The sequence below is a fragment of the Myodes glareolus genome, chromosome 4 (genome assembly GCF_982192425.1).
Source record: "Myodes glareolus chromosome 4, mMyoGla1.1, whole genome shotgun sequence".
NCBI classification, from domain to species: Eukaryota; Metazoa; Chordata; class Mammalia; order Rodentia; family Cricetidae; genus Myodes; species Myodes glareolus.
In genome coordinates, this window is record NC_142029.1 from 64,216,728 (window position 1) to 64,242,040 (window position 25,313).

The 25,313-nt window shown below is 36.2% G+C and overlaps 1 protein-coding gene across 5 annotated transcripts in view; it reads right to left on the bottom strand.

Moving 5' to 3' along the window:
• Positions 1-343: 343 nt before the first annotated feature.
• The window catches only part of Atp2c1 (ATPase secretory pathway Ca2+ transporting 1), a 113,874-nt gene continuing 88,904 nt past the window's right edge, over positions 344-25,313 (bottom strand). For all 5 annotated transcript variants that reach the window (XM_048416917.3, XM_085689655.2, XM_085689658.2 and 2 more), the window contains 11 exons: positions 22,661-22,817; positions 20,144-20,314; positions 19,023-19,120; positions 14,183-14,233; positions 12,972-13,138; positions 11,439-11,507; positions 9,995-10,111; positions 7,988-8,135; positions 7,422-7,517; positions 3,921-4,062; positions 344-2,177 (listed from right to left, as the gene is read on the bottom strand). In XM_048416917.3, coding sequence (XP_048272874.3) covers positions 2,047-2,177; positions 3,921-4,062; positions 7,422-7,517; positions 7,988-8,135; positions 9,995-10,111; positions 11,439-11,507; positions 12,972-13,138; positions 14,183-14,233; positions 19,023-19,120; positions 20,144-20,314; positions 22,661-22,817 — 1,347 coding nt within the window. In that variant the 3' untranslated portion in view covers positions 344-2,046. The remainder of the gene's footprint in view (positions 2,178-3,920; positions 4,063-7,421; positions 7,518-7,987; positions 8,136-9,994; positions 10,112-11,438; positions 11,508-12,971; positions 13,139-14,182; positions 14,234-19,022; positions 19,121-20,143; positions 20,315-22,660; positions 22,818-25,313) is intronic.

Genomic DNA, 25,313 nt, shown 5'->3' on the forward strand with positions numbered 1-25,313 from the left:
TGAGAGACGTCTACCTAAATGGTCCATTATGTCAAGGTCATTTCTTTTTTTCTTTGAAGCTTAGCTACTATAGAATGGAATAACTTAAAGAAGTAGTCTTAATGGGGGTAAAAAAGATACAGTCAAGGACAGGAACTAGAACAAGGAGATTGAGTGAAAATTAAAGTTTAGGTGCTAACACAATGAAGTGATCCACACTAATCTGGACTAATAGAATTTAGAAAACTGAAATCTGAATCTGCATTACACATTTAATATTTTTTCAAAACTATAAAAATTCTGTATCTTTCAGCATCCACAGACATAACTTGAATATTAACAGTACTAACTGGGAAGTCATTAATAAACTTATGAAAAAAATCATTTTATTTTTGTAGTTCAAAACCAAGTGAGAAGATAGGCACATTCATTTCATGAGTTATGTTCTCAACCTATAATGTAAAACAAAGAAGACTGAATATGCACTTAATAATGTATTTTTCAAGTCTGTAACAGAATGTAAAAACCATTATAAAATTTAGGTATGAGACATCAAACCTCTGAGAGTTGATTAGACAATGAGATCATGTTCCATCTAATCAGACAGAACAATGTACATGACAGCTCGGCCTCAAAGAGTGAGAACGAAGTGCAGACATTCTGGCTCCGTATGCTCATGCTTCAGTAGTAAGTAAGGACTCAAACAACAGACTCCTCCTATCAGTAACAGCACATCAGTGTTAACATTCACCATTAACATTGAACAAGCTCAGGAACAGTTTATTCTGACAGGTTATGAAATACAAAACTTAACACTTACCTTTATTTTGTCAAGCTTTTATAAAAACTGATGGTATTACACAGAGCAAACCCATCAATTTCCAAAGCATGCCCAGTGAAATAGAAGACAGAGCACAAACAAATAGTAGAAGGAACAGACTCAGGGTTGTGCTACACTCTAGGCCAAAGCAGCCTAGAAAATTCGGAGGAGCAGGCCAGCACAGGATCTCCCAAGTACACCCTGGTTCATATGCTATCTATATGAGCTTGGGACTTTTTATTCTGTAAGTATAATAGTCTATACTCTCTAAGAAATAGACTTAAAAATATACATATGAAACAGTAATAAAGGTTAATTATTCAGCTGAAGTGTTTGATTTATGAGCAAGGAATGACAAAATGATATTGACAAAGTATATTTATATTAAAATAAAATGGACAAAGACGTGTTACTATAATCTGTCATAAATTCCAACCCGGCCTTGTTTTTTACTCTATGACTGTGTGTTAACTACAATTACTCTAACTGTAATACCAATGACAGCCCTGAACTAATTCTGCTAGAATTAAAAGACTCACATCTCTATGAAAAAACAAAACAACTACAAAAAAACAACCATTTACATTTACAAAGAAGAGCACACATTTACTTCAATTGCCGTATATGCTTTTCAGTCACAAGAAGAAAGAAAAGAAAGTGATCAGACAGTGGTCATATCCTGTGCAAAAAAAAAACATAAAATACAAAAATGGTAGCACAAAGTATCAGTCTGCTTATATTGCAGGAAAAAGGTAACACGGGAGCTGAGCTATGGCACTCCTGGCAATTTCTAAACCAATAGAATGCCTTTGAAATGATTAAATTTATTTGTGTGTTAGTAAGAAAGCCCCACCACCATAAATAGTACAATATTTAAAAATAAAAAACAATATTTATATCCATCTAAGACAGACAGTGTATTTGTACATTAGAACTCTTTAAGTGCAGAAGGTGGTTCAGATTTTGCCTTTTGTATTTTTTAATTCAGTACTTGCCCATATGTTTACAAAGTTCCACTCAATTGCAAAAGCCAATTCAAATCAAGGATTGTTATCAAAGCTGCATAATTTCATTTGGGACTACCAAACAGGTTAAAGGCTGAAATCAAGTCTTTAACATTAATGTTCATTTTTAGTCAATGGAAAGTTAAAAAGTCCTTAAATCTTCATTATCCTCTTGAACTTGCCCTTCTAAATGATTCTTGGACTGCAATTCCTAGTTTGCAAATTAAAAAAATGCAATATGCATCATACTTCAAGAAAAGACGATGATGTCGAACTCGCATTCTTCTGGATCTTTTCCCTGCTTCTTTCGACCTTCTTTATAATTTCAGACACAATGCACACTGACGAGGTAAGACCCAAAAGAAACAACAGATCTGCAAGAGAAAACAAACTGAGTTTTACAATTCTTTGAAATACACAGCAGCAGATTATGTATTAAAACACACTGTTTCAAGTATTTCCTGTGGTAGGGATCATTCCTATAAATTAAAAATGCTGAATTGGAGGACAAGCAAGGTGGCTCATAGGTAAAGGCCTTGCTAGGAAAGCGAGAGTGTCCAGGTTCACCCAGAACCCATGAGGGAAGATGTCCAGACCTCTGCACGGGGCTGCAGCACAAGCGCCTGCACAACACACACCAATAATAAACCTTAAAACATGTATGAAATGGAAGGCTCAGATAAACTGCCCAAAGTCACACAGCTAAGAGAGCAGTCAGAACTAGAACCCAGATTCCAGGCCACCTCCCCTGAATCCTAAGTTCACATAGTAACTTTAATAGTAACATCGAGGGTTTCCTATGTGATAAAACAAGTCTTTCACAAAGCACTTTTCAAGCAGTAGTAAGAGACCTGACTGACAGTGCCTTCTTAGTGTTTGAAAGCTTTAGACATTGCATTTCTAAACCTAGGACTGTCTGTTAATAGCAGTCACACAATCTCTACTCTTATTGTTTAAAAAAAAATGGATCTGTCTTTTGAAAAGTCTGATTTTTAAAAAGTGGAAGCAATATGAATATATAATTAGAATATTAAAATTAAACTAGTTCAAATTTTAAGGTAAATTTCAACTATACCAAAAAAAATTGGAATCATAAAACTCACTTCATAAATCCACAAATTAACTTTTAAAAAAGTCTAAGAAATAGGCCAGGCAAGTCTGGTCTACAAGAGCAAGTTCCAGGACAGGCTCCAAAGCCATAGAGAAACCCTGTCTCGGAAGGGAAAAAAAAATTAAAAACTCTAAGAAACAAAGGCACATTTCCTAATATACTCTCCACATACTTAAGAACATTAATTTTTGATTCATCTGATGGAGGTGGTTGTTTGTAGTGCTGAAGATAAAACCAAGGGATGCAAAGTGGTAGTGGCACACGCCTTTAATCCCAGTGCTCAGGAGGCAGAGGCACTCGGATCTCTGTGAGTTCAAGGCCAACCTGGTTTAGAGAGGATAGCAAGAGCTGTTACACAGAGAATCTCTATTTACATAGAGAAACCCTGTCTTGAAAAAAACAAAACAAAATAAAACAACAAAGAAAGAAAAAAACCAAGAGCCTTAGCTTGCCAGCCAAACATCACCAGCGAGCTCTATAGCCAACCTTGCACCATATACTTAATGCATATGAAAGAATAATAATTTCCACAGAAACATTATAAAAGTTAATGTCTCCTGGATAAGACTGAGATTTCATCAAATAAGAATGTATGAGAATGGTGAAATATTAAATATTACATTTATTTAAAAATGATTAAGTTTTAAGAACAATTTGATTTAATATAAGCATAAGCATAGTTCTCTCATTTCATGAAAGAAATGTTCTGAATTTTTTTAATAAACTGAAGTATAAACTACAATTAATCTATAACAGGTTTTGTGAGTTGCTGTATTTCAAAATCACCAAACATGACTTTCTAACAATTGATGTAAAGAGTGAGGAGGGTCAAATAAATGAAAATGAGCTTTCCTCTGACTGTCCTGAAATGAAAACATAAAAGATCTTTTGTTACAAGTAAAGGCAGTTATTTTTCTATTTCCTATTTTAAAATAGTTTTTTATTATGATAAACACATTAGAAAATACAACAATCATCTATTGTACATAGACAGCATTTTCTTTACCCAGTATACTTAGGCTCTCGGTCTGAAAAACCTTCTGAAGTGGAGGGAAGTAAATAACAAGTAACTGTCCCATGATGGATCCAAGAACTGCATAGCAAAACATCTTATTACTGCAGAGTCCAATCTCAAACACAGACTTGGTCTGTTGAAAAACAGAGAGTTCTAATTATTCCACCCTGGTCATAGAAATGACACCATGATTACATTATGTTCAATTCTAAATAATCTGTGTATCATGGAATTCTTTCATGCCAATACCACAAAATGTAACTTCATTATTTAATAAATAATAAAAAATAACTTCATTATTTTGTAAAATCCATAAAGACTAAAGGAAATTCTAATCCAACTTTTATTTTTCAAGGAGTTTCTAAGGGGAGGGTAAAGAGAGTCTAAGAACCAAAAGTAGTGAATGTCTGTAGCAAAACAGCATTTGTTGGCTATGGCAGGGCTGCTGCACACATGACATGTCAGGGACTGTGCATGCCTCACAAGCAGCTCTGACTGCACGGACAAGATCCAGCCCGCTAAACCCCAGCATGAACAGAAGGGTTCATGAAGCTCCAACCCTAGCCAGAAAGCTACTGACAAGTGATTGCTGCTGGGGAGAAGAGTAAGTTTCCTTCACAGATCTGGCCCTGATAAACTAGCTATGCTCAAGGAAAATAGCCCTACAGTCATGTGTATATGGGCAACATTAAGCAGACTCAATGAGTATTAAAAGAAAAAGCAAATGAAGTGGGGAGGGAGCAATAAGGGAGGCTTTGAAGAGGAGGAAATAAGAAGTAGATCTGACCGAAACACATTATATGAACATATCAAATCCTCAAAAAATAAAAAATCAAATTTAGCAGGTTATATTTACTATATCTTTACATATATGTACATCACAATAATAGCCAATAAAGAAAGACCACTTTGAAAGGGAATGAGAGGATATGAAAAATTGGAGAAAGGGTACATAGGAGGGACTGAAGGGAGGAATGGAAAGAGGAAAAGATGTAATTACATTCTAATTAAAATTAAAGAAAAAAATTGCAAACTGGGGAGTTTAGATCCCCACCCCCAACGTGAAAAGCCAGGAGTGAGTGCTGGCTATAATCTTAGCTAGCCCCAACAGATGGAGAAGATCTCAAGGGTTCCCTGTAGGTGGAGGCTGCTTTTTCATTTCCGTCCAAACAGACCCGAAATAATCACACAGAAACTATATTAACTGCAACACAGTCTGGCCTATTAGCTTAGGCTTCTTATGAACTAACTCTTACATCTTAAATTAGCCTATTTCTATTATTCTATGTATCTCCCCAAGGCTGTGGCCTACCAGGTAAAGTTCTGGCATCTGTCTCCTTCAGAAGCAACATGGCGTCTCCCTGACTCCAAGGCCTACTCTCTATCTTCCAGCCTGGCTATATTCTGCCCTCCTACAGACCGAAGCAGCTTCTTTATTAACCAGTGGTAATAAAATATATTCATAGCATACAGAGGGGAATCCCACATCAGTTTACTGGTCAACAATCTCACTTATCTGTGAGTTCCAGGTTCAATGAAACACTGAACAAACAAACCATCAAACAAACAAAGATATACAGTAAGGAAATCATCTCAAAAAAAAAAAAAAAAACCAAAGAAACAAAAGCAAAAGAAAAAGGACACTTACTAAGAAGCTTCAGTTATAAAAATGAGTCCATAAAAAGAAAAATACTTGAGTACTTGTGGTGCTTTAAATAAGAATGGCCCATAGGCTCATATACTTGAATGTTTAATCACCAGTGTAGCACTACTTGAGAAGGATTAAGAGGTGTGGCTTTGTGGGGAGAAGTGTGTCACTAGGGGTGGGCTTTCTGTGTGTGTATGGGTATCTCCCTCCCTCCCTCCCTTACCCCCACCTCTCTGTTTATGGATTAGGATGTAGCCTCAGCTACTTCTCCAGGACCACATCTGCCATGCTCTGTCATGATTAAGAAGGAACTAAGTCTGAAACTGTAAGCAAGCTCCCAACTGAATGTTTTCTAAAAGTTGCCTTGATCGTGGTGTCTCTTCACAGCAACAGAACCCCAACTAAGATAATACCCCCAAAATATTAATAAATTTTATTCATATTTTGTGAAATCTTTTCTAACCATTCACTAAAGTAGACAAACTCAAACCCTTTCTCAATAAAAATACCTAATTATGTGTATATGAAAAAGGTAAAACCACCTTTCACATAACAAACACAAGTACTAGTTTCTAAAACAGTAGTCTAAATTAGTGATAAATCACTGTCCTTGGAAAGTTCTAGTATAATAGACGCTAACAGATACAGTCAAGGACTCATTAAGGGTTAAGGCTTTCAAGCCAGGTAGTGGTGGCACATGCCTTTATTCCCAGCACTCAGGAGGCAGAAGCAGGTGCATCTTCATGGATTCAAGGCCAGCCTGGTTTACAGGGCAGATGCCAAGACAAGATCTAAAGCCATAGAGAGAACTTCTGTCTCGAATAACAAAAACGGGGTGGAGGGAGGGGCTAAGGCCTTCAAAGAGTAAAAGACTTCTAGAAGCCAAAGAGAAACCAGAGTGTTTTGAAACTGCAGTGAATGCTATGTACACAGAACTAGTTTTCAAGGACACTATGCTCTCAGGAGGCACCAGAGGTTCTGGTGCTGGCACAGTATTCTTTATCAAAATGCAAACATAGTTTAATGTAGAACACGGGAAGAAAAAAATAAGAATCTAAACGTTGACACAATGACAGCTGTAAGGAGCAAACTGACCTTTTAACAAGGCTTTCTAAAATGAAACTAGTATTATCTTTACAGCCCCGTGTGGTTTGTCCTATGTCCAGATATTGTACTGGCTGGTTTTGTATGTCAACCTGACACAAGCTAGAGTCATCAGAGAGCTAGAACCTCAGTTAAGGAGATGCCTCCATGAGATGCAGTTGTACCACATTTTCTCAATTACTGATCAATGGAGGAGGGCCCAGCCCATGGTAGATGATGCCATCCCTGGGCTGGTGGTCCTGGATTCTCTAAGAAAGTAGGCTAGGCAAGGCATGGGGAACAAACCAGTAAAGAGCAGCAACTCCCCTCCCCCATAGTCTGCATCAGCTCCTGCCTCCATGTTCCTGCCCTGTTTGAGTTCCTGTCCTGACTTCCTTCAGTGATGAAAAAATTGTAGAAGTATAAGCCTAATAAACCCTTTCCTACCCAACTTGCTTTTTGGTCATGGTGTTTAGTTGCAGCAACCAGCACCCTATCTAAGATAGATGCTAGCCTAAAGCTACGCTATCTAAGATAGATGCCGGCCTAAAGCTACGCTATAGCTAACAACTGAAGAAAGACCACATCTCCTCGGAGGTCAAAGCCCATCCTTATTGTTGACCATAGAACATCTTATAGTAAAATGTATGGTACTGTAATTTGTGGCTACAAAATCAAAGCTAAAATATTTATAATCTGTCTACTTCTTATAAAAGGGTTCTTCTCAAACAGGTGAACTAGATAAGACCATTTAAGCATACCTGAGATCTGGAACTCAGAGCATTGAACATGTCAAAAAACACAAAGCAAGTGAAAGTCATTGTTGTGTCTCGTGGTGTTATCACATTGTCTCGAAGCTGCCAATAAGAAAGACAAAATGACCTCTTTTTCCCCACTTTGTGGCAGAATAAAATGGATAAACATTAACATTACATGCTTTCAAAATGAAATAGCTTCCGTCTAAACATGACACTTAAAAACTATCTGAATTTTCTATAAACCACTTAGTGAAGAAATATAGTCTACATGAAAGTTAAAACAAAAACAAAAACAAAAACAAAAAAAACCTCTCATAAGCTAGGTACCAGGAATTAAAATACTGGCAGTATTTTAACACAGCCATGCAAGATTTGTTTTCTGATTTTCCCAAATTTCTATCCACATGATACTTTACTATATACTTAATGACTTTAGGCTATAGTTCCTTAACCTGGATTTTTCAATCAGAAAGCTCTTCACTTGCCAAACATCTGTACAGTACATCAAAAAAACTAAGAATCCTACTACAGAGACACACGGTAACATGGCAGTTTATCAGTGAATATACCTCTCTCCAGAAGACAAATAAAGTCCCACAAACAATGATTATTGACGAAACAAGTATTTTAAGTATCAAATTTTTTGTCAAAATGCTGTCCTTCCAGTTTCGAGGAGGTTTGCGAATGACGTCTTTATCCACTGGCTCTACTCCAAGGCTTAAAAACAGAAAGAACAAATAAAGTACGTTGAAATGTTTACACTTACTTTTATAGTCTAACTAGCTTCAATTATCTAGCAAACTAAATGCTTTCTTTTAAAAATAAAATGTTAAATATAAAGAAAATACTGGCTATGATTATTTGAAAACTATCACTGCTGGACATGCTGATATAATGTCTATAGTACTAACTACTAGCAAGAAGAAGGAAGGGAAAGGAGAAAGGAAAGAGGAAGAGAGGGCAAGAAAGACTACTGATTTTATCATTTTCTGAACTCTTACACTTATGCTTTGGGTGAGGTATGACAGACAATTGATAGCCAACTTTCAAAAAACCATCCAATTTCATTTACATATAAATTGATTTTTCAAATCCATAACCTAGCAAGGAAATGATATATTTCATGCAAGGATGTCTTTGATTAGGAGGATATACTGGGATAACCATGATAGATATCACTCAATTACCATACTACTAAAAACGACACTGAAATATTTGAACTTGTACTTTAGCAAGGCTCTTAAAGAGAATTCAAATATGACACTTGGAGAGATAGTGTTGATGCATTATTATGAAAGTACCCCTTTTGTACTAAGAGCCTGGAACTTTTGCTAGACTTCAGCAGAGTTAACAATACACCTTGAGGTAACGTAACAACTGCTATCCTACTAAATACTCAGCATGTATAACCTGCATTAAAGACAACAGTAACAAAACCAGTCTTGTCTTAGACTTCTCATGTAGTCAACTTTTACAGTTTGAACTAATACGTAGCTGTAATCTTCAGTTACATACTTTGCAATGCCCCGACCCAGAGTAATGCCTATGTGTTTTCATGTGTATTATAACCATTTGCTGGAAACAGCAAATAAGCTGAAAGCAACCTTATAAAATGGATATCCATAAATGCTGGACACAACATTCAGATATTGCTTGATGGGGTCTCTTTTCTGGGCCAGTTGGAGTGAGTGACTTAATTCCTTATAAAACTCTAGTTAAGGGCTGGAGAGATGGCTCAGAAGGTAAGAACACTGATTGTTCGTTCTTAAAGAGGTCCTGAGTTCAATTCCCAGCAACCACATGGTGGCTTACAACCATCTGTAAAGAAATCTGGTGCCCTCTTCTGGCCTGCAGGCACACATGCAGATAGAACACCATAAACAAAATAAATGTTAGATAGATAGATAGATAGATAGATAGATAGATAGATAGATAGATAGATAGATAGATAGATAGATCTTAAAAAAAAAAAACAAAAAAACAAAACCCTAGTTAAAAATGCTGTAAAGTATCCATCATTCCTTCCACGTGTGAGGCTTTCTGTGCTGTTCAATAAAAGAGCCCTTTATTAGGGACAGATACAATAAACACAGATACACAGAACATAATACAACTTTCAGGCAGGCAGAGATTCTCAGATTCATACATCTGTCATAAAACAAAAGACACAGGAAAAATGAAACAGAGAATGTAAATACTGGCTTGCTCTTGGTTAAATAACAATAACGGGGGAGAGGGGACGCTTTGATTCCTTCCCTTAGTGCAACATCAATGCATTCATTAGTGGTGACCAAGTTTATTGTTAATGTGTTCAAACTGACTGTAGGAAAATTCTCCATTATATCCAGCTCTGTCCAAAAAACAAGAAAGAACTGCAATTGTTCCCTGATCTGTTTGGACCCAAAAGCTGGCATCTCAGACAATGTAAACTAATGAGATCTATGCTGAGAATAAATGATATGCAGACATGACAATTACTAAGAAGCATGTTGTTGGAAAGTGTACATGATGAAAGTTTGTTAGGTCTTACTCACACCTGCCTTCTCTTTTCAGTTCATTCATGAAGAAACACTTACCTCTGAGCTGGCGGTCCATCCATAATAATATTGATCCACAAAATTTGCATTGCATTCAGAGGGTTAGGAAAGTTCATTAATGTAGCCAATGAGATTAAAGTTAATGCTGCTATACTCCTGTTGAAAAAGAGTCATTTAAAAATTAGCACAATACATTTTATACATTTTATTAGCACTTAAGCCTCATGTTACTGGGGCTGGGAAACCAGCTCAGCTGGTGAAATATTTCCTGAGTAAAAGTCTGAGAACCTGAGTTTAGATCCTCAGAAACAAAGCAAAAAGTTAGGGGCAGTGGTGCACACCTGCAATCCCAGTACTGGGGATAGAGAGACAGGAAGGTCCCAGAAACTTGTTGGGGAACCAGAATGGCAAATCAGTGAACCCAGGTTCAGGAAAGACATGTCATCAAAAATTAAGTTAGGAGATGACTGAGAAAAACATCCAGTGTCAATATCTGGGCTCCACATGAAAGTACATACATGTATACGCAGAAATGGGTACATTCATGAACACATTCACTACATTAAAAAAAAAATCACGTTCTCCATATTTTAAAGTAATCCTATTAATTCAACTGAGCTAAGCCTCATTCATATAAATATTTTGTTAAAAAGCTAAGGGGAATATTTGAAAGTGAGTCTGATTCTGAAGCTCAGGGTCTTGCTATATAGACTGGCTACCTCAAACAACAATCTACTTGGTCTCTCAGGTGATAGAATAAAAAATGAGAGCCACCTATCAGGCAAGCTAAGAGTTATTTTAACGGAAGACTTTTTAAAAAATAAAAAATTCTTATGCAATAACAACAAAAATACAAAGACCTCCTAACCCTGACAGGCTCTCACCTAAGTAATACAGACCAGGCCTCTTGAATTCTCCTGCCTCAGCCTTCTAGAATGCTGGGATTACAGACGTGCCACCAAGCCCAGATGAAAAGAATTTTTAGACCTACCACAAAGTCAGCTTCAAAAATATTTAACAACTTTGACTAGAGAAAACCTATTTTATTTTTAGAAAAAGATACCAAGAAACATTACTGAGATTTGGCACATCCCCTTTTAGATTTCAGAACCAATTAAATAAATCCCAAAGGTTTATGCAAGCATCCTTTAGTACTCATGGGAGTTGGTCGGGTTGCAGGATCTCCTTCAAATGCCAGGTCCCAGTCACTTACAAAAAAATGACATCATATTGTTTCTCAACCTTTTAGCTAAATGGCGAATATAAAATGACAAAATATCTACCTATTATTTATACATTTCCTATTATATACTTTAAATCATCCCTTTGAGAGCATTTAATATGACCTAGACGGAATGTACATAACTGTTGATATTTTTTCTTTGTATAATATAAGTATGAAGTTTCTAGGCATTCTGCTCAAGTTTTACTCCTCAAATAATTTCTCTAGAAGACCCATGGGCAAAAGTTCTTGCAAACTTACGTGCTCAGTTGAAATCTAACAAAATTCTTAATGTTATTATAAATGCCTTTACCCTCTTCAATTGCAGACCTGAAATTTAAAAATAATGAAATAAGAAACTATCGCATAAAATATACCCATATGAAAACATTTTGAAACTAATTTTCTAACTAAATAATAATTAGCATGTTTTTAAAAATCTATTATTAGGTAAGAGTAAGAAAGATGGATTTGTTTTGTTTTTCAAGATAGAGTTTCTCTGTGTAGCCCTGGCTGTCCTGGAACTCACTCTGTAGATCAGGCTGGTCTGGAACTTACAGAATATACCTGCCTGTGCCTCCCCAGTGCTGAATTAAAGGTGTATATTACCACCACAGCCTGGTCCAAATTCTTATCTTTTTTTTTTTTTCTCTTCCAAATTCTTAAAAAAAAGGTTGGGCTAGAAAGATGGCCATGGCTGAGCACTGAGAGGGCATGTTGCTCCTGCAGACGACCTGGATTCTACTTCCAGGACCATGTCAAGTGGCTCACAACCATCTGTAACTCCAGTCTGTGGAGGAATGAGGAATACCACCTCTGTTCGCCAGAGACACCCGCACCATTATTTACACTCATACATGTAATTAAAAATAAATCTTTTAAAAAAAACATGTATTCTCTCTCTCCACACAAGATAATACTACATATTTCTGATAATAAAACAATGACATTCTATATCCTTCACAGCTCATTTTTCTTAGTAGGCTAAATTAAAACAAGTCAAAACTTAAATGGCACTGAGTTATACAAGAATTATGAAATTTATTTATTATTTCTATATAAGTATGAAGAATTTAAAGATGTGGTTTACAAAAATTTACTTAGGAATTCTTAGATTCACTTGGTTGAGTCTAGGGAACGGTGAATTCTTAAAACAACTGCATCCTCCAAGATTTTTAGATAACTTCAAAAAATGGGGGACAAAAACACCACTCTTCTTACAAAAAGTTGGCATATGCATGAACCACTTTAGGACATATTTGGATAATAAAGCTTGGCAGGACTCATTAGAATTTATCACTGTGGGGAGTTATGGATGGTGAGATTCACATGACCTCCACCACTAGCATTAATCTGGAATCTCAATCAACTGAAAACACGGACTACCAAAGGCATTCAGGGCTAAAATGTTGTCTCATAAAAAATAAGGGCAACAAGAACACTTACTAATATATGAAAATATTCATGAATGTGAACTTAACTTTTAATGCTGCACACATGTCTCCCATAACCTCAATCTAACTAAAAGACTCTGCAAGAAGGGTCACTGTTGTGCCATCATTCTATGCCCAGAAAAAAATGACATGTGGCTGTCACACAGTAAATATTCATTAAATTAACAGTCTTCTCATATATTATGTGCATTCCACTGACAAAAATAATTTTCTCTTTAACTACATAAAACAAGATTATCCAAAACAAAAGCATGTTTTAATTTGCCCAATCCTGCTAATTCTTTTCAAGCTGAATTATTGAAGGTGAGTTGCACGTAGGCAAGGAAAACAAATGTCTCACATTATTGTTTGAAAGTCATCATCCACCAAGATCATGTCTGCAGCCTCTTTGCAAACATCTGTGCCAGTCTGGCCCATGGCAACTCCAATGTCTGCAGCCTTCAGAGCAACGGCATCATTCACTCCATCTCCTGTCATGGCTACAACTGACCCATTCTTCTGGAGAGACTAAGAGAGCCAGAAAAGAAGAGCAGGGATAACTGTTCTGATTTTTTGAAACTATATAATAGGATAAGGAAATATTACCAATCACTTTTCACATAATTAAGATTAGAAAAAATACATAACCACTTTTTTGGTCAACTTAAATACATCAAAGTCTTTATAAAATAACTCTTAGAAAATACTGTTAATAGCATTCCCATCCAAGAGAACTGTATATCTGAAATGTGACCGTCAACCATATAATGGTTCGTAACTAGGGGTATTTTCATTTTTCAGAGAACATCTAACAACATTTGGTGGCATTTTGACTATCTTAAGTTGTAGGATGGCATTGGCATCTACTGGGCAGGAGCTAAGGATGATACTAAACATTCTAGAATACTCAGGAGAGCCCTATCACTCCTACCTACAAATAACCCATCCTGAGATATCAACAACCTCAAAACTCAGAAGTTTTCAACTATAGAATGTCTGACTACTGTATGTAATAATTAAATCTGCTTATCTATTGAATACAATTCCAGTTGACTTATACAATTAAACAGAACATAAAAATATTCCAGTTAATGATGCATACATACAGCAGGTGGAGCTGAAACACTACTAATGCCTGGTGACATGCAAATGGTATTGGTGTTCAACATACTGCTCACTAATTTGTGGAGCATGCTATCTATTGAAAACATAGCTTGGTTAGTGAACTGATGGAAATAATAAGCCTTCTTGATACTGTTCACTCTTATAAAACATCTTTCTTACATTGACACAGTGTCTATCACTATTCACACTGGGATGATTCAGCTATGCATCCCTGCCATATTACACTTCCACACTCTGTTTAAAAAGGCTGTACCGGAAAATGCTTTATAGCTTTCTTCTATGTCTTTATATGCCAACCATCTCTTTTAAGGTGTAACTCTTACGGGATTATACTTGTTTTGTCCCATAATACCCTAAAACTTTGCCATACTCTTTGTAATGAGCAAAAGACAAAGTAGCAACATTTTGTAAAGAGAATTCAAAATAATTTGGTTGTCAGACACCCACCTTAATAATTTTCATCTTGTGTCTTGGGCTTGCTCTGTAAAATACTGCAACCTGTTAAAACACAGATACACTAAAAATCTCTGATGTTAACAAGTACCAGTGTTTCTAAGTAACATTTTTAACAATTTATTTGGCACAAAGGCTGAAATTAGTTAATGCCATTTATGTGCCAAGATACCTACCTTGTGCAGGGATTTAATCTTTACCAAAGAAAAGGGTATATTCATCATAAGAAACACATAATCTAAACATGTCATGACCTTCATCTGTGCCTTCACAAAACTAGTGTACAACAGGAACTGCTTTTCTCTTTGGTATGTCTCAGAGAAGAACGGCTGCTTCCCACAATGTCTGAGGGGTTATTTTCACAGTGTGATGTAGGTGCCCCTCTTAATCTGGAATAATGCATAAGCCTCTCTTCCAACAGTAATTCAAAGCTACTTAACGATCAGATTTTTCCACCCACCATTATCTCTTCATAACTCTTCTGTGTAATTCTGTCATCATGCCAAATGCCAGCCAGAACAGTGAGTCTTGTATCCTTAACTTTCACCTTGTTTAAGCCTAAGTTTTCTAGGTAACATTGCCAGCCCTTACACATCTCTCACACAGTTCTAGTGGGGAAGTGAGAAAGGGGAGCTGCATGGCATTCTTCTTCATAAAACCAGTTATGAATGTCACATCAGTTCATACTTCTCACTAACTGTAAGCATTCATGTTGCAAATCATACATAATCTTTTGAATTTTATTATTTGTTTCACAGTCTAGCAAAAGGGAGTAGCAATGACTAAAGAACAAAATACAACCACTGTGGTTTGGAAACAGAAATGAGGAGAGAGGAGAACAAGACAGTGGAAAGCTATATTATAAAAGAAAAGAATACAGGGAAATACTGGAGATGGGGAAACCACCAAATAAAAACCCACAAAAGACCTCCACATTTCCAGGAGGACTCTTCAAGGGCATTTCATTCTTCTTCTTAGCACTGCTCTGGGAACTGAACTTGTGGTCAGCATTCACGGTTCTTTAGAATGGCGTAAACTGACAAGGTGAGATGGGGAAAGGAAGTCAGGGAGAAAATAGGAAAACATTTAAAAAGAGGTTGATGAAAAAAGAGATTGAAAGATTAGAACAACCTGTCACAGTCCTCAAATCTAGGAGATTTACTACTGATGTACTGGATAAACTGTAGATGATTAAAATAAAAATATGTGAACTACAGAAAACGAAACCATGAGTGTGAGGATTCGTTAACAGAATAAACAAAAACAAGTACTAATATCAAAAAGAGAAAACAGAACGAACAAGGACACTCAATTCTATCTATGGACAATGGGACAGAATCTAAAATAAATCACAAATAGAAAATGCTAAGAACTTTCAGGAATACTTCACAAAGCAGGCACAAGTCAGCTTCCATATTGCTTTCTAACTGGTTCTAGGTAAGTGAATAATTCCACATATAGATGTTTAAAGGTTGGAATATATTCCCCAGAATTACAAAAATGAAATACAGAAATGACAAATAATTGCATGATGTTAAGATGTGGGAAAACTAGTAGGCTAGTAATTTAGAACACTTTATCTATACACTAAGAAAACAGGCTCTGCAAATTAATCGGAAACAAAAGCAGATGAAATAAACCCTGCCAGTTGTCAGAGGTTTATATGAACACAAGATGAAGGGTGGGGGCAAAGTGGGAGGAAAAGCAGTCCTGCTCACTAAAAAAAACCATTAGTATTTGGAGAACAGACTCACTTAAAACACATTAAGTTCCACGGTATTATACAATTCCTCTTTTAAGTTGAATACATTTAACCAATTCAATAAACTGACTTCAAAGCTTATTTTATTTAAGTCTCTTTAAAATAGTGCCAGTGTATCTGCCGTAATTAACACACTGTCTATTTGGAAAAGAAAGATGATGTCATCTGTCCAGGCTAATGATACAATTCGGAATTTGCTTCTTCCTTCTCTAAATACCTTTTAGGCTTGTTTCCAAAACGTATTAACATTTTTTCAAAGAAACAAAAGGGGAACAAGAAGAGGCAAATGCAAGGCTGGCAGTTCTAGAAAGAAGGCTAAACAAAGGTCTAGTGGGAAATGTTTAATTAACTATAGATTTTACAACCACTCAGTAATGTACACTCTAGCCCATACCCCGGGAGAGACAAATATAAAATTTGTTCATTCATAAATAAACTATAAGGTAATATACACACAGAAGCTCCTATGCAAATAAGTAAACACTTTCTCCCCTAAATCTCAAACAGAGAAAATGTTTATGCTGCTCTAGAAGATCGGGAAATAACATTCATGAATGAGTAGAGCTTGATTAAACTCTAATTTTGGCTGAACAAAACAGTGCATATTTGCTAGCAATCACATCCTCAATCAGTTTACTAGAAGATAGAGAAAGTACAACTGGAAGTCTAGGGACTCAACACCATTGCATAAAGTACAGACTGTGAAAATATAAATTGAAATCTCTTCAGAAGACAGCTCAGCAATAAGTTTTAAGAAGTCTCTCAGTGCACTGAACCTTGGTCAGATCGTTTTAGATTCAGGAATTTGGTCTACAAAGGAAACTGTATCTAGAAACTGCATATACAGTAATGTTCAGAACTACAAAGTAACAGAGGTGAACATTTCGGAGTAACAGACATGGGCTCCAGTATCAATGTTATCCTCTCTCACTGGCTCTAAAACATCAGCCAAACTTTATAATTGCCCAAAATGGAAGTAACCAAGATGTCCTTCAAAATGAAGTGTCACCATCATATATATCAAGGAAGAATCAGATGCCAGGTGGGTGGTACACATCCTTAATCCTAGCACTAGGGAGACAGAGGCAGGCAGATCTGTGGGTTTGAGGTCAGCCTGGTCTACAGAGAGAGTTCCAGGACAGACTGGGCGGTTACAGAGAGAAATCCCATCTCTAAACAAAAGAATCATAGTATGCAAGTTCTCAATCCAGGGCTTGGTGAAATAACAAATGTATACAGGTTAATCTAAAAAGCCAGCCTGAAAAGGCTACTTATGATATAATCAACCCCATGACACTTTTGAAAGTATGAAGAGCAACTGAACTAATAAGGATTTCTTAAAGCAATGGGACAGTTCTACATAAAACTAATGGTTGACAAAGTAAATACTCATTTGTCAAAACCCCTAGAAATAGTAGAGATGGACTAGGTGTTATTTCCTAAGTTTTTTTGAAAATCAAAACTTGAGCTAACAAAAATCTACTAACTACTTGAAAATGTTTAAGTGATCCATCCTTTAGAAGGGGACTGTAAATAGGATATGTATAATATATGCACTCCTGGTTGCTACTACTATCATTAAACCATTATCCACAGTAAAAATATATAAACTAAAACTTCACTAAGAAAATGGCTTTATAAATACATATATCAAGTGTTCAGAGATTCATGCACAGTCAACAGCCACACAAAATATAGCAGAGCCATTAAAGGCATATTTTCTAGTATTAATTTGTGATGTCAGAAATGCTGAAATTATATAAAATGAATATTAAGCTTGTGAATATATGAAGTCCAATCTATGTTTCTGGGGTTTTGTTTGTTTGTTTGGTTGGTTTTTGGTTTTTTAAGACAGGGTTTCTCTATAGTTTTGGAGCCTGTCCTGGAGCTAGTTTTTGTAGACCAGGCTGGCCTCAAACTCAGAGAGATCCGCCTGCCTCTGCATCCCAAGTGCTGGGATTAAAGGTGTGCGCCACCACTACCCAGTTCTATGTTTCTGTTAAATGTGTATTTGAAAAGTCAAAGTAGGTTAACTTATCATGCTAATGCTATGTGGGCACATAACTTCTGAGTGTCTTGATTATATTAGTTAATTAATTCAAACTATATTATCTTACTGCTCAATTCTTTTATAATAATTATATTCTATTATTGACTTTTTTCTAATCAGGAAAAAGTATTATAAAGATATATACAATATATATGCATATAAATACCTAATGCCATAAGTCTATAAAAAGCCATAAGTGAAGATACTGAGATAATTTAAGAAAATTCCATGTTCTCAAAAGGCAGCTTTTAAGTAGCATATCTTATTATTAACAGCAACAGATACGTAAAACTGCTAACCAAATAAATGCCAGGTAAGTACTTATTTTGAAGGACATATAAAAACATACACTCAAATACTAACAACATAGAAAAAATAATGCTGCCCAACTCTCATGAGGCCAACTTCCTATGTGTCTTGTATATGTGATAACCAGATTCTATAAGGCTTCCACAAAGCAGAATTCAATAAAAGATGACACTATAGGAACAGAAAGTGAATCACTGCTGCCAAGCTCTAGACTGAGGGGAGCAGTTGAATATAAGAGGTCATGAAAGCATTGAGAGGTAGGAGGAAACTGCTCTATATATATCCTAATTGGGAAAGACTTTGTAAGACACCACGAATCAGTCCAAACTCAGAACTATAAACCAGAAGTGTGGTTTACTGTCTGCAAACAATACCTCATTTTAAAAAAAGTACAAACTCAAGCTAAAATAAAAACAGAACAAAAGTATACACAGTAATATCTGTCCATCTTCTACCTCACACACACAAGTCCTAGATTACCACAGCACTCTCCTTAGAGAAAATACAGTTTTTATCAGAGTTAATGATTTTATAACATTTTCAAAATGATCTCATCATAAATAATAATATGGTTAATTTCAAGGAAATTTCATTTCAGAATCTGGACCAGCAAATTTGGTGGGCACGTCTCATTTGTAAGTGAGCAGTTTCCCCGAGACGGTAGCATTATCTGGGGGGGAATAGGCTCTCAGTATTTCCTTGTGCAGGCTCACCTTTGGTACTATCTGGGAAAGCTGCTGGACTTCCATGGTGTCTACTTCTTCTCCAGACACTGACTGTGAAGTTTTAGAATACAATCCCAGACGACTGGCTAAAGGAAAAGGTAACAAAAAAGTATAATTAAATTTCTATGCTTAAAAAGTAAGTAAAATTATGCTTATTAGACATGTTTTTAATTTACTTATTAAAGATAAAAAGTATATCAAGGAATCATAAGACAAACAACTGGCAAAACAAAACTATCTGAAATTCATGGTGAGTCTGAAATTACTGTTTGTGTATTTTATTTTTAATAAAATAAAAGAATAAAGAATTGTCCCTAAGTAAGCAAAACCTAAAAATTAAAACTAATCAATTTCTGCTCAGCAGCTCAATTTCAATAATAATCAGAATGTACTATAAGCCAAGTAACTGAAGCCAGAAAAACTGGTGGCAGATTTAGTTGCACACAATCATGTAGCTGCATAGAAATGAAAATACATGCTGAAAAACGATTCTCCCAATATCATGACTCTTGTGATCCTTTTTCAGTAACAAAGTCTGACACTTTTAGTCCAGACCTATCATGAATTAGTAAGACCAGAATGAACAGATGTGGCAAATGCTGAATGTATGCTTTACAGGCTCCGAGGCCAAGAGTCTGGCACTTAGGCTTCTTCCACCTTACGTTTCTGAAGGTAACTGCAACTAACTTTCAAACCACAGAAGACATCTCTGATGAGAAGAAAAGAAGTACACAAAAGCTAGCCTCTTAGTATTAATGCTCAAGTCTGTTTTGAAAGTTTTACTGAAATTAAAAAGAAAAACCTCAACTCAACTTTCCTTTCATACCCCTAAACTAATGTTTTATACCTGTCAGCAAGTGGATTATAAAGTTAAAAGTTAGCTACCTTTCTGTGAATAAATATACAAATGATTTCATGAGCTAGTCATGTGTTTTTAATATCCTTTTTAAACTAAAATCCTGTGTACCTGTAATCTTTTTAAATCTGAGCAAAAATAACTAAGTTATTATAAAATTACAATATTATATAAATATATGTCCTAGCTAACGTCCATAAAACTATGCACTGCAGTATTTTATGAAAACCAAAATGCAGCAGCTCAGTTATACCGATTGCAATTGCAGTTTCCTGTGAATCTCCAGTGATCATTTTGATGGAGACCCCTGAGGCAATAAGTGTTGTGACTGCTTCTTTCACACCAGTTCTAGGAGGATCGATGATTCCTACCAGGCCAAGGAAGGTCAGCTGTCCCAGTTCCGGACCAGAAGCCAGAGCAAGAACTTAAGAAATAATAAAATACAAAACCACAAAGTATTGGTTGTGAAAGCATTAAACTTAGTTGATAATAAATCACATATGGCTATAATGTCATTTGAAGTTATTGTCTATTATTTTCAATTCAAATTTATCACATTATGATAGTGATAATATGATATTATCACTATTCAATAGTTCAATAGTTCTGGATACAGGGTTGCTTTTAAGCTATTTAGAAATTAAAAGGGATAAAACCATAGAAATTAAAAGGGATAAAACCAAAGAACTACCAAGCATATAAGCCAAAGAGAAAGAATTATAACATTCTTTCCGAACAACCACATGGAGCTACTCTCCAAAGAAATTACAATCTCTTCAGAAAATACATTTATTATTTAAGGGCAAAGAGAGGTTATCAAGTCAAATTTAAACAAAAAGACTCCTTTGAAGGAAGCTTTTTTTTAACATATCTTCATCTGAGAAAGCTTTATTAATTATACACAGCCTGTATATACATACACGCTGAACACTAGAAAGAAAATTTCATCTACAAAGTGCTATCAACACCATTAATATCAATAAAGTCTGTTTTCAATGCCTCCAAACATTAACAAACATTTCTTGCTCATAATTTAGGTCTCTAAGAGCTAATAACTATCATATCATTATGTTTAGCTTTCTGTCATCATTGGGCAACAAGATATAACAAAGTCACAGTCACTCATTTCCCAAATATCACTCAATTTACTCGCAGAATTCTAGGTCTTTTGGCAACTACCATTATAAATCAAAAGGCTGTATCTCCATCAAGGAGATTATTAGACTAAACACTTACTAACAAGCATCCACAAAGGCACACTAAGCCTAAGTGTCTCAGAGGGAGCCTGCGAAGTCCCAAAAGGGACAAAGGAGTACTTATTCCTACTCAAGCAAAAAATATGAAGGGTTGAAAAAAATCAAAGCTGAACGCAAACCACTTCTGTTTAAGTGTGTAGACAAAACCTACGAAGATTTTTTTCACTCTGAAGGGGAAGCGATTCCTGGCAACTTCTGATGTTAGGATAGAGGCAGAAGTCAATACAACGACATGAAGATTATCAATTTGCATGCTACCAAATCCTGAGAAAGGAGATCATTTCTGCACACTAGGAGGGGTGACACTAGCCCAGGTACTGTTACCTGACATTTGAGCACGCTTTAGCACTAAAGACCTACTTAAAATATTCTTTAGGTCAACAGTAGATAAACAGTGTTTATACAGAAGCCCTCTGATACAAAAGAGTTATCATGGTTTGAATATATTTCCCATACCCTCAGAGTTGGAACATTTGGTCCCCAGATGGTAGCGTTTTGTAAGGTTGTGGAACCTTCAGGATATGGAGGAAGTGGGTCTCTTCAGGACAGAACTTAAAGTTTTATAGCTCGCCATCCTGTCCCCCTCTATCTCTACTGCCTTAAGATAGAAAGTAGCAACCTTGCTACCTTAAGTCATTACTACCACCATGGATTCCCCACCATGATGGACAGTAACCTTCATCTATGCATCAAAATAAGTCTTCCTTACTTAAGTTGCTTCTTGTCAGGTCATAATCACCAATAAAAAGAAAAAAACGAACTAAAATATGTTAGAATTTCAAAGTTTATGACAACAAGCATTTCTAAGTAAGATATTGTATACATGTATCAATTAATATTTTAATGTATACACATTAATATTTAGTGTCTTATTCTTCCATTACAGTAACAAAAAAGAGAGAGAAGGTTAAAAAAAGGCAAAGAGACAAAGATCACAGTATTTACTAAAACTCTATAAAACAAATGTTTTCCTCTAATAATTGAAGTCTACATTGTGAAGTGCAGCACAAACCATACACAAAAACATCAACAGTTCTTCAGCGAAATGGCCCGACAGATAAAGGCACTTGCTATAGACCCTACCAACCTGAGTTTCATTCCTGAACTCACACAGTAAAAGTAGAAAACAGATTTTTGTGTTATCTACTGTGCTGCCTCCTGACCTTCTCTCTCTCTCTCTCTCTCTCTCTCTCTCTCTCTCTCTCTCTCACACACACACACACACACACACACACAAACAAAAAGTAACATAAATTCATAGAAGATAAACTTCTTGCAAGTAAAATCTCAACCCTAATCAAAGAACACTGCAGAGTTCATAATTTGCTGTATTCTTGACTTTCCACATCTGAGGGTCAGTTCCCCAGTTATAAGAATATGACACCTCAGCAATTTCAATGATTCTGTCATTTGGAGTAGAACTGAACTGCTCAGAAGTGAAGTGGGGATTCAACTACAATTAAAAGAAGGCCCTTTTGTCCCCCAGAACAGTGAGTATGCTGAAACAGACTTACCTCTGAGTCCCGCAGAGCCCATCCGTGCCTTCTCTTGTTGATACAGATCTCTCTGCTGCTGGGTAAGTGCCAAAGTCTGCCCTTTGTTGTTATATGTAGTACAATACTTAATCACCTGTTCATAAGCACCCTTCATAAAACAAATCTCTGGTCTGTCCTAAAAAGAAAAACACACAAAGTTTATATTCAAATTGTATATATATCTTACATGAATCCAAAAAGAGACCTAAATCTCTCATAATCCTTCGCAAAGTAAGTCATTCGAACTTAATTCTTTGAGTGGCATTTAAACTCTGAAGATCATTAATGCATGTGGAAGCATATTCTTAAAAACTCTATGTTACCATACTTTACACCTTACACTATAAGCAATGTTTTACTACACCTCAATTTGGGTACACTGAGATTTGGGAGATAGCTCTTCACCATGCAGCAGGGAAATGAAGGAGATCTAGTATCAGTCCGGGGGTAATGTTTTAGGTTCTTTACAAATGACTATTTACGTATCTCTATCTATGACTATCTACATATGATGCTTCTGTAATGCTCACAATGACAGATTTCTTCCAATTATCATAATAGAAGTAAAATTTAGCCTAGTATATACAAGGCCCTAAATTTAATCCCCAAATGGGAAAAACAAATACAAAATAATCCCTAGGACCTTCTAATGAAACCTGTAGTCTCTACCTGCCCATTTAATTTTAGGCACTCCTCCAGCAAGGCAAACTAATTTACCATTCTTTCAGCTGTCTTCTTTGTTTTTCACCTCTGAATATTTAATACACTTATATTGCGACTCCTCTGTGAACAATTTTACACATTGTCTGCCAGGCAGTGGTGGCACACACCTTTAATCCCAGTGCCCAGTGTTGCAGCACAAAGCACCAAGGAGCCAGATTAGCCCTAACCCCTCTCACCTCTACTCTTCACATGGCATTGCCACCTATTTAAAACATCTCTGGAAGGTTTACAAATGCTTTCTCCAAGTATCTCATCACTCTTCAACATAAGGGAGCATCCTTTCTTGATTACAGGCCTTGTGGTTTATCTCCTTACTCTATCCTCCTTTTAACATAGTTTAGAGCAGCAGGGGAGGACATTTCACTGTAAAACCTAAAATCTTTCTGTTTTGAAAATATTTCAAGCATTATTTGGTAAAACTTCACTTCTTTTTTCTTTTTGTTTTGTTTTGTTTGGCTATTTATTTTTTCAAGACAGGTTTCTCTATGTAGCCTTTGGCTGTCCTAGAACTTGATACGCACAGACCAGGCCGGCCAAAAACTTACAGATCCATCTCGCCCTGCCTCCTGAGTGCTGGGATTCAAAGTGTGAGCAGCAAGCCTGGCACAATCGTATTTCTTGTCCTCTCTATGCTATTCCCATTATCACATGTGGTCTCAACCTCCAGAACGCAATTTCCTCATCTTCTTATCTTCTCTATGGCTACTTCTGTCTACTCTTCTACTTTCTCAGAGTCCTTACTTAACTAGAGCTTCTACTTAAGCATTTTTCTGACGTTTCTCATGGTCTTCAGGAATCTTCTTCATCATGTACACTGCCTTTGCTACTCTGAGCCTTAGCCTGCTAGTTCAGTCTGCATCTTTATACTAAACATTTACCTGGATACCAGAAAGAAAATCTGCCTATCAATTTACGCTTACAACTAAAAAACTGGTAGCTACCTAGGCACTGCTAACGCTGGTCAGCTGGCGGACCTTGCCGCAGGGGGTAGGGGAAACCCAAGAGTAGGGAAGCTTTCGTCCTTGTTATTGAAAAGAACAGGGAGCTTTTCCAGAACTCTCCATTATTCTGAGGGAACAAGTGTGGGGCAGGGCCTGGCTGCACATACTCAGAGAGTGCAATCAGAACCTAGGAATTTGTCCTTTATAATGACTTCCCTTGCTCAGCTTTCAGTGTTAAGCTTGATAGTACACCACCCCTGTATTCCTCAGACCTCCTATATTCCACAAAAATAGAGGAATACTGAAGGTCTAAAGAGGCAGAAACGGCATTTGGGGAAGAAAGGTTCCTACTGGTTCCTCTTTTAAACCTCAACCTTCCCTCCCAGTATTTGTCTGTCTTAATACTTGCCTTTAAAAATACTTATGGATTTTTATCTTTTATTCCAGAGATTGAGAAAATATATTCTTATTGCTATATTCAAAAGACACTTCTAAAAACAACAACAATGGCTAATTGAGCCATTCTAATTATTTTTAAATAAGTTTGTCCAATCTATGGCAGGCTGACCTCCCCTCCACATCTACTTTACTGGATCGTATTTGTGTTATGTTTCGTATGTTAAATCCATTGGTTGCTTTCATCTTGCAGCAAGTCTTTAGGTTGGAAAATGAGAAGAATCACACAATTAGTGGTGTTATTTATTATAAGGATAAGACATTCCTTCAGTGAAGAGCAGTCCAACAACATAAAAACAGCAGAGACCTATAATGAACTATCAGAGAAAAGAAAATCAGATCAAGAGAACTGGATGTCAAAGTCCTCCACACCTACGACCAGGCTAAAAACACTTAAGCAGTTGGCTTACAAACAACACTAGATATTTCAATACAGAAATGTTGTAAAGAAGAGTGCCACAATAAAGAAAAATAGAATAAAGACTTAAGAACACTGCTGATTACTATATTTT